This window comes from Cyprinodon variegatus, unplaced genomic scaffold (genome assembly GCF_000732505.1).
Source record: "Cyprinodon variegatus isolate N-32 unplaced genomic scaffold, C_variegatus-1.0 Scaffold298, whole genome shotgun sequence".
Classification (NCBI taxonomy): Eukaryota; Metazoa; Chordata; class Actinopteri; order Cyprinodontiformes; family Cyprinodontidae; genus Cyprinodon; species Cyprinodon variegatus.
The window spans coordinates 59,086-69,924 of NW_015150751.1; the positions used below are offsets into that span (position 1 = coordinate 59,086).

Genomic DNA, 10,839 nt, shown 5'->3' on the forward strand with positions numbered 1-10,839 from the left:
ATTCCCTGACTTTTAACTGACTCAGCAAGAAGACAATAATAATAACATAACAGGTCACCAATCTAACATGTTTAGCTCTATAACATTTAAATGCACCTCTCCAATGTCTAAGAGAAAAAAATTTAACAAATATAATGTATGACCTGCATCACTGTACAGAAGGCTGCCATATGATAGCCATATCTACACTGTAATTATGCCAACTTTCCTAATCCCTGACCGATCATTTTTAATCTATGGTTATCTGGGTGGAGGGTGAAATGGGTGGTGGGTGTGTTACTGTACTTACATGTTTTTGCTTTGTTGTTTTTTAGCCTGCCAAGTCGAAAAAATGTGTCTGATTCGCGCTAGTTCCCGGACAAAAACCACGCCATCTGGCGGAAAATCTCGCAGCTTTTTCAAATCTCGTGTTTTTTTTTTAAATCACGCGAGATTGTGTACAAAACAACAAAAATGGCGCCGGCAACGCTTGTGGGTCCTTTTTTAAGCGAATGTCGGTGATTTAAAAGTAATTTTGAGAGATAAATATATATATTTTTTTGCGATGACATTTGTACTCTCCCGTCAATAAAAACTACTTGCCCCAGGCGATCGGGTCTCCGCCAGTCACGTGACATTTGTTGCTAAGACGCCATTTTAGGTGGAAAAGGCGTAGCATAAACAACCGCAGCATAGCTAAACGAAGGACTAAAGGCCCGTTTACATAGCAGCCTGTCCAAGATAAGTCATTACAGTTAACATATGCCTGAAAACAGGGGCGGATTTAGGAAAATCGGTCTCCGCCAGTCACGTGACATTTGTTGCTAAGACACCATTTTAGGTGGAAAAGGCGTAGTTTTTTTTTTTATTTCACTCAAAGTCACAAAACAATATATAAACAAACAAATAAATAAATAAATATGCCAGGGGGTATGTCACAATAAAGAAGTACAGTTAGGAGAAAAAAACAAGCAATTATACAAACATATGCGCTGGGGAGTGTCATATATATATGTGTGTTTGTATTATACAAATAAATATATCTTCTACAACATTAAGTTGTCTAGAATTTCTAGTTGAGAACAGATTATGGTTTTTTTGTGCTTTCTGATGAGAAGAAAGTTGAATTGTATGAAAATATTGTTTGACTTCTATTAAATAAGCTTTAAAGTCTGGAAAAGGCGTAGTGTACCGTGCCCGAGGTAAACAATTGACGTCACTTGGCGGAGACCATAAGCTGATTATTAGGGATCGACAGCTTTTATAAAATCTGAAGCTGATCCAGATTATTTTCACATCATTTAAATGGATCCATGACTGTTGTAGTTTTTTAGATAAAGGGGAGCGATTTCTGAAGCGGATTTCGGCTCCTCTTCCTCCTTTTCCATGATAAAAATGACTCCATGATCACAAACGTCACTCAAGTCTCAATTTGAACAAAAAAGAAACACCAATGAATCGTGGCAAATAAAGGAAGTTTCTTTTACATGACCTCATAGGCAAGAGGCTAAATCCATTGATCAGTTGGTGAATGAATGCATGCACCTCAAAAAACAAACAAACCAGCTAATATGCCATGATATCTGCTGGCTGACCCCCACCCAGTGCTACAGGGGTGTCACCTTCATGCGGGGGTTTTAACAGAGATACGTTGGTTCAGCAGAAATAGGATTTCATGTAACTAAAGACATCAGAGCTGCTGGCTTCCTGAGAAAAACATCAGGACTCATCCAACCTTAGGACTGTTTCAAATTAAAAGCTTCATCCTGTCTCACCTCAGCAGGAGGCTTTTAATATGAAAGAACTTGTTTGATAAAAGTGGAAATATCCATGTTTGGGTTTTAGATAGAATAAAAATCAGTTTGAAGCAGAATTACAGAAAGTGAACCCAGAAGTAAAAACCTCTGCATCACTGCAGAGGCATCTAAATCTGCAGCAAACGTTCCCCATCTCAGGGTTTATATCACGTTATAAACTCTGTCAGTAAAGTAGATTAAACTATTCTTAAAACAAATGAATCATACAGTTATGATTTGGGATTCTAATGATTAAATAAAAAGCAAAAAAATATATATATACAAATTACAATAAAAAATCTGTTATTTTCTGATAAGATTCAACATATTCTGCTTTATAACTTTAGTTTTTACTTTGCAGTACGAACAGATTGCTGATGATGTAATGCATGAAACTCATGAAGCATTAAACCAATAAATAAATTAAACACTGCAGCACATTTGATAATTATTACTTAAAAAGTCTACTTTTTATACAGCAGCCGTTTAAAATTCAGTATTTTAGTGAAAGTAATCATGATTTCAGAGCCTTACACGGAGCTCAGGCTTCATATTTTATGAGCTGGAGAAAAGTTCATCTTCTCCTTGACTCAACATCTGCAGCCTCTGTAAACACGGACAGGCTGACCTACTGACCAACCATTAATGAGGCGCTTCCATCTGCAGCAGCTTTTCGCTGCTCGCCGCCTCACAGCTACACTATCAGCTGATGAGATTTCTTCACCCTGAGATGTTTCAAATCTACTGCAGCTCCTGTTTCACCTCCTCTTTGCTTCTGAAAGGGCTTCTTCTTATTCTGCAAACTGGATCTTTGCAATAATTTACATCCTGCAGCAGTTTGGTGTGTTTTCCAAAAACTAAGGGAAGCTTTTTATGTGAAAAAGAGCAGAAAGAAAAAGAAAATATCCCTGTCTGTCTGGAGACCTTCCAGCTGATCAGCTGATCCTGCATTTTCCATTTAATATCAGTAATTATGTTTATAGAAGCTACACCAATTTTCATAATCTGACCAATTCTATGAAAATTAGTTGATCTAAATCTTCTTTCTGAACAGAACCAGCCTCCACTTCATGTACCGATTTGTCCAATTGAAAATCCCTCCACCTGAAGACACCAACCGCCCTCACCTGAGGACCTGAGCGTCGATTGGAAATCAAACAATCCCGAATGAGACGAGATAATCTGAAGCAGCAGCAGAAAGATGTGGCTGGATCCCAACAGCTCCAACCTTCTGTCCAAACCCTGAAAATCGAGCTGCAGCCGAAAACACAAACAACACAACTCTGAAACCGAGAGGCGAGGACAGAGGAAGGATCGGCTGCGTCAAAGTGGAAAATCTGAGAAATACAGGAATTATTGGTGCCGATTTAAAGGCTGATCACTGAAATTAAAAACTTCACCAAAAAGTCAAATAAAGGAAGGAAGGGAGGGAGGGAGGGAAGGCTCCATGGACAGACAGAACTGGACCAGGACCAAAGGGCGTGTGAAGGAGTCCAGCTGGCGGTGGGAAGCCCCCCCCCCCGCTTACAGCAGAGAAAACAACAGTTTAACATCCGGGATTAGCCGGGATTAAGGACATCTGTTAGGAAAACGCCCTGGATTGTAAAGTTTTATCTTTCCTGAAGAAAACAAGCTGGGAGGGAGGAGAGAAGGTTCCTGAAATGAGATTAAAATCCTTCACTGTTGGTCTAATAAACTTTAATCTGTATTAGGGACACAACTAAAGATTATTTAGCAAACAATTCATCTGTCGATTATTTTTTCACGGTTCCTTAAAGAAAAATCAACCCGGTGAAACAAACTGCTCCACTTGAGAAGTTCTGGATAGAGCAGATTAACAGATTTCTTATTTTTATCTTAAATGCAAAATGTTTATAGATTTTTTTTTATTCTTGGTATAATTCCTGCTCTAAGTGGGTCCCTCTGTCAGCTAAAGGCTGTTTTAGAGTCTCTACACTCCATTTAACGATTAATTAATTTCTAAATTAGTGGATTATTTCAATAATTGATTAATCACGATTAATCCGGTTAATTTTTTTAGCCCTAATCTGCATCATAATCCTTTTACTAAGTAGAAATATGAAAAAAATAACCGCTTCTGCTATTTTAGTTAGCTAATATTAGCTCCGTTCACATAACGAGTTTAGCGAGATATTATCCAGGTTAATGTTTAGGGATCATTTCTTAACAGGGGCCTCATGGAACCAAAGACTTGCTTAATCTGGGTAGAAACTGTTGAGTTAAAGTCAGAAATATATGTAATATTTATCAAACCAAGATAATTATAATAAATTTATGGATTTCAGCAGATTATTGGTTTAACTTGATGAAGAATAAAGACTCAGTTCTGGAATTTCGATGTTGATGCTAAGAAGAAAACTAATGAAAACAATGATGGAAAACTGTGCATCATCATAAATTAAACGTTTTTCCGCAGCAGAATGTTTTCAGTCAGAGGCCTCCTCAGGGCTGCTGTAACACAGACCTCTACAGGAGATCCTTCAACAGGGAATCTGAATAAACCTGCAACCTGGATTGACTTTGTTTAATTTAATCTGAAATGACTTGATTAATCTCGATTCTTTCTGCCAGTTTGAAAAACTGCAGAAGCAGTAACAACTGATGCTTTCTGGTTTCAAATAAAACATGTTTTTTATTGTTTACATTTATTTAAATCCACCATGAAACTGTTTTAAAATGACTGACTTCTACAGACACACAGAGCTTAATAATCGGAGCAATTTTCCTTTCCGACTGTTTATTTCCTCAATTTAAGCCTATCAATCAATTTTGAGATGTTTTTAAAAGCTAAAATGACCCATTAAACAATTAAAAGTCACTTGATGTTTCTGTGAAAAAGGAAAAACATAGAAAAGGACAATAGAGCGACAAGAGGGTTCCTAAAAAAAGAGGAAAGGGTGAAATTAAAGTGATTAATTGAATGCAGGAGCTCATATTAAAAGATAAAACCTTTTCCATTTATAAGCTTGTTTTTAAGTGATGTTTATAATCGCTGAGGTCTGCTGAGCCAGATCATTAACAAGTTATTAAACAGAAACAGAAAAAAACGCAAAGAAAATTTACGTTTTTCTTTTAGTTTCTTTGTTGAAATCTTAAAGAAAGTTTTCCGATGACAATCCTGAACTCTGAGGAGACAGGATGAATGGGGGGAGACAGAGTCACAGAGGGGACAGGAGGGGTGAGGATGAGGAGGGGGGGCAGCAGATGGACTCCCACAGACAATGGAGGCAGACAGATGCAGCCACAAAGAGCAGAAACCTCAGAAACAGTCCAACGCACAAAAACACTGAGATGAACAACCTGATGTGAATCCTGATTCTGTTCAGACTGAAGCTGGCTTCCTAAGTACCAGAACTGAGGTCTGATCGGGTCCAACTTCAGCCATCTATCGGTACCAGGGTCCAAACAGAACCAGGACCGTTTGGTCCTTCTGATGCTTTAGAGGAAAACAAAGAGTTGGAGTCACATGATGAAAGAAAAGCTTTTATTTAAAGGGATTAAACCTTTGAACCTCCAGTATTTATGGAAGACTGAGGGAAAGTGTTTGGGTTTAATCCAAATGAAAACACCTCAGCTGCCTTGTTTTGTTTCCTGATGGTTCTTTGTAAACCGAACATCTGCAGACGGTCCCGCCTGCGTCTCTGCAGACATTTGAGAACTTCCTGTAGACGCCCAGAGGGACTGCGAGGCGGACAAAGGGACAGCTTTCTGTCGCCGCCCATCTACCCCCCCACCCCCTGGATAGGAGGACAGCCTGAGGCAAAGAGGAAACATCCCAACATGCGTGCAGAGGAGGGGGCCTGCTGCTGGGGTGGGTGGGTGGTCTCCACCATGGGAGGGCGGGGCTCTGAGGGAGCGTTTCCTAACTCAGAGCCAATCAGAGAGAAAAGCAAATGTGAGCAGAAGGATCCTTTAATGTGAACAAATGACAGAGGAGAGGATTTTACCAAATAATCCCACAGACGCTTCGCTCCATGAACCCATCCATGCTTTACACCCACAATCCTCATCAACTTCACATCAATGTAACTATTTTACGTGACCCGCATCTGAATTACATGAATACGTCACACCAATAAGCTACGAAACGCTGCAAAAGTCTGTTAATCAGGGAAACAACCAGAGGATCCTTTCCTAAAACCTGAGGAACCACTGAGGAGCATTAATGGTTCATTTCTGCTCCGGATCAATTTCCCCCAACTCTGCGTTTGCCCTTTGAATCCATCTGGCAGCTTATCTTTATTTGTTTAGCAGGTATGAAGCTCCATTTTTCTGCAGCCGTTCTGCCGTTATCTCCGTCTCCTCCTCCTCGCCTCACTGACTCTGACAGCCTCCAGTATCAGCTGTTTGCTTTGAGCCAGCAGGTAAATATTGGCCAAGTGGATGTGAAGTGAACACTTTCCACTTCTGCAGCGGGGCGCCTAAGATTAGTTTTTTCACTCTAAGCTGCAAGAGGAGAGAAAAAGAAAAACCTCAGGAGCTTACAGGAGGGAGATTATGTTGGAAGACCACAGGGTCTTCCCGTTATTTCCTTCCATTTCTTCCTCTCCCCTTATCTGTGCATCTGATGGCTGCAGCCATCATCTCAGCGGGATGTAAGCCGTCATTTCCTAAACCGCATCCTTTCCTGTCTGGTTTCATCCAAACTGTTTACACTCCAGGTAACTTTAGACCAAATAAAATCAGGACAAACGGGAAGAAAACCTCCAGGTTTACTCAATTTCCCGTTGAAATACTTTGAAATTTTCTTACTGGAATAGCAACATTTATAACATTTTTAGATTTCTACACCTAAAATTCGGATTTTGGATGCCTCAATATGAAATTATGATAATTTAAATTTCTTAATTTTAAGAAAAATGCCTCATTTTGGGAAGATTAAGTAAAAACTTAACATTAAAACTTTTATAATAAAAACTAGAAGGCACATTAGAGGCAACAGACTAGCGCTACTGAGAACATTAACTTCGTCGCAAAGGTGATAAAAGTTTTTCATTTCTTAATTTTCTCACAAAATGTGGAAAAATGTGCAGCTTTTTTGCATAAATGTCTTTTAACTCTGGCATTTCACTTGTGAACAATATATTAATTAAAAAGTAAATCGTAACAGCCACCAGATTAATGTTTGATCTCTATTGAATCTTAAAAGTAAAAAAATTAATCTTTAGATTTCTGCCTAACGAGCAGTTTGAAGTGATTTGAACCCCACCCCTGAGGCTCCGCCCCCACCATTACTGCTCATCTGAAATCACTTTGAATTAGTTCCCAACATCAATACATGGAGTCGATATTTAATTTGCTCATAGCAGGTAGCCATCAGTCGTTTCTTCCTAAAACAGGCGCCGTCCTCCACATGAAGAGACCAAACATCATCCAAACAAACACTGGAGGCTTTAATCTATAGCTTGGATTTTTGGAAAAACTGCTATAATTTGTTTCTATAAATAGTAATTATTAAAAACAGACAAAGTGAAGAGTTGTGCTGCAGACGGGCTAAAATCACTGATCATAATGGATCTTAAACTGATTCCAGGATTGATTTTAAAGCTATTCTACCTTAAAATCATGAAAATCTGATTATATTTTAAACTCAACTAAATGGATATCAAACCATAAACCAATTTCTAAAGAGACAAGAGTTTATAGGATACTTATAAACTAACGGAGCCCATATCATTTCTGTCACTTCTGCTCCTTTGATGCTTTAGTACCTCCTCAGATTCGCTCACGATCCATTTTCTTTTCCAGCGTTTCCATCGGTTACTGCTTTGTAAAGGCATCGGCTGTGGGCGTCCCTGGCTGAGGATTTATCGTTTATATCAGAATTATATCGACTGAAGTAAAAAAAAAACAACTATTGTTATAAAAGTTTTAGCCGTATCCTGCCCTACTTACAGGAATGAAAACGGGAGGAAAACAACAAGCACTCAGTCCTTCAGCTAAACCAGGTCGTTGTGACAATTTAAGGTTTTCTAATTAAAGTGTGAATCAGCTGATAATAACCGCAGCAGCAACATCTGTAGGAGAGTCAGAGCGAGTCTGACCCTGAAGCTGGTCAGTCAGAGTTGTTTTTGGCACCTGACCAGATCCGTCTGCCTCCACTGATTCAGAGCGAATCTTAAACAATGAACAACCTCCTGAAACTCTCCAGGGAATCATTTAACAGCTCCTCTCTTTGTCACATTATGGTGCTGAGAATTGATCTGCCTGATTGGGTCTAATTATACCTGAGGGAGGAAAACAAAGGAAGGTGCTCTTGGCTCTACGGATGCTGGAGGATCTTGGAACGAGTCGGAGAACCTGCAAACTGCCTGACTTCTTATTAATCCGCCGTTTTCATCTAAACAAACGGCACCAGCGGGGATTTTCTGTTTCCTTTCTGAGCAAAGCTCTGCCCATCTTCATTGTTTCTGCCGTTAGACTAAAGCAGCGTTTTTTAATTACCTCCTTAAGTTAACAGCAGCAGTAATGAGCTGATATAAACACGCCGGTTGTAAGCAAAACTATATAATAATTCTACTTTAACCAGCTGAGAAGATAAAATGCATATTTAGCATCAACCTGTAGAACCGATCCAGCATTAATTACACACACTGATGCTCTGCAACAATTATCCACCCATCACAGACTTTGTTTTAATGAGGTTTCCCCTCTCCTGCAGAAAGCAACGCAGCCGCAACGCAACGCCGGAATCGACTTCCACCGCCTAATGAATGGCAGTGCTGAAATTAAACTGACGGATAATGAATCCTTTTACTTTTCCTCCCTTTCTTTCACCCTGCAGCCCGACGAGCTGCTCAGCATTCCCCTGCAGTGACCACAGCTGAGAGTCACTGCAGAGAAATGAACCGCAGACCTATCCAAAGCACCATTAAAGAGCCGTTCTATCAAATTATAAAGGTTTAAAGACTGATGGTTGGTCTGAATAATCCTACTATCCAGTGTTTATCCAATCCCTGCACTTCAGGATGTAATATATTCCAAAAAATCAGTTTAAATTAGAGATCCAAAGAATTTAAGGCCATTTTTGTGTCCCTTTATTTCCTTAACACACCTTAAAGTGTCTTAAAGATCCTCTATAATCCAGGTAAGGACAGAGATGTACCCTCGTCTTCCTCAGCTGGGCCTTTATAATATCTGCAGAAGGTTGTTTGACATGAAACGGATTTCAGAGGCGACACGTTTTACCCCCTATAGCTGCCAGTAACCATTACCGTCTATTATGATGCATGCAGGTAATGAGAGTTTATTAAAGTTGTGAAATTATGGCGATATTCCCCCGTATCATTACAGTTACGTGATTTCTCAGGACTGATCGGATCGTAAATTATCCGATTCTAAATGATGATCCACTCAGCAGCTAAAACGGATCGCAGCCCAAGATACAGGATTCAGCTGATCCAGTTTTTCTACTGGGGATTAAAAATACAGAATACAGAGTTTTTTTTTTTTACCATTAAGGTTTATGGTTATAAAGCAGATTTATACTTCGAAAAATAAGTAAATCCCCTCAATGAAAACATGAACCAACATCAGTTTAAACTGATGAAGTCTGAGTCATAAAATCTGGTTTTTAAACGTTACTTAAACGTTTCGTGCAACAATAAATGTGCAAAGTTTCCCTAAATGAGTTGGGAAAATTCTCCCCCCAGCCTGAATCCTGGATGGATGTTGATCTAACGGAGGAGGAGAGCAGCCTTCCACCTACCTGACCGTTCTGCAGCTCATTGAGGCCTTTGCACAACGTCTGGTTCTGCAAAAGAAAAAAAAGAAAAGAGAAGCGTTGATTAAATAACAGTGAGACAGAGTAAAAAAAGCTTCATACGCGCCCGATGAGGACAGAATTACTTTTAGAAATAAATATTCACTCCACAAAACTGGATTTCATTGGTGGAGTTAATCTACACGAGTCAACAGAGGCCAGAGAAGTGAAACGTTTCCATAAATCATTCCTGAATCTGGGGAAAATTGGCTGCACAGCAGCAGTTTGGAGGAGTGAAACGCAATCAAGGAACCAAATGATTTATTTCCTCTTTATTCTGCCTTTCTTCTCATCCACGCTCCTCCCCGCCCTGCGAGCTCTTTAACAAACACAGACACACACCAGAACCTCGGAGGCAGCTGGGTCGGTCCGGGCCGTCACAGCCGGGTCCGGCTCTATCCGTCATCCGTAATCTAACGGATATATGGAGGAACGTCTGCGGAGCCCAGAAGATAAACAAAAACTTAAACCAGACTTTATTTTTCTGCTGCTGAGCAGGTGGTGGCGACACGCCACGCAGAGCGAGCAGATAGTCGGATAAATCCGTTCAGTATGCATTGCTTTTTACACAGGGGGGGGGGTTCAGAAGCTGGGTGCTGATAGTTTCCACCTCAGCAGTAGGAGCGAGTCGGTGTGTGCCGCCCTGCCTCAGAGGGATTATGGCGCCATCCCACAGCGGCGACGCTCCTGCAGGAGATTCACTCAGAGGTGCATCCATGACCGACGGTGACCTGAGTGAAGTGGCCCCCCCACCTTCTTCAAATCAGACAAAATGGGTGTCAATTAACTCAGCTCCGTTTGTGCAGCAAAAATTTTCGTTTGTGCTGCTTTGGCTTTGAAGATATTAATGGAAATGTAAAGGTCAAAAGGTCAACCAACTTCTTCAAATTAGACAAAATTAGTGTCAAACGTTTGTGCAGCAGAAATATCCATTTGTGCTGCTTTCATTTTAAAGATATAAAGAGATGTTTCTAGAGGTCATCAAAGGTCAACCAACCAGCCATTTTTTTTTACATGCATGCGTCATAGCGTCGCCTCTAAACACGCATGCTCGACAAAGTATCACAACAACAATGGCGCCGTACTGTGTTGAATGGTTGCTGCTCATGCTACTCACCCTGCTGTCGGGCTTACAACAGAATCTTCTTCTTCTGGAATATCTCCAGGAAGAACAGAGCAATATCGACCACATAGTTCAGCACCTCAATTTGACTGAACCACGAAAATTTGAATGTTGTATAAATATTACTGCGCATGCCCAATATTTCGTTGCCTGTTTTC

The 10,839-nt window shown here is 40.2% G+C and overlaps 1 protein-coding gene across 2 annotated transcripts in view; it reads right to left on the bottom strand.

Moving 5' to 3' along the window:
- The window catches only part of phf21b (PHD finger protein 21B), an 82,568-nt gene that overhangs the window by 24,661 nt on the left and 47,068 nt on the right, over positions 1-10,839 (bottom strand). For both annotated transcript variants that reach the window (XM_015383940.1, XM_015383941.1), the window contains exon 2: positions 9,505-9,549. In XM_015383940.1, coding sequence (XP_015239426.1) covers positions 9,505-9,549 — 45 coding nt within the window. The remainder of the gene's footprint in view (positions 1-9,504; positions 9,550-10,839) is intronic.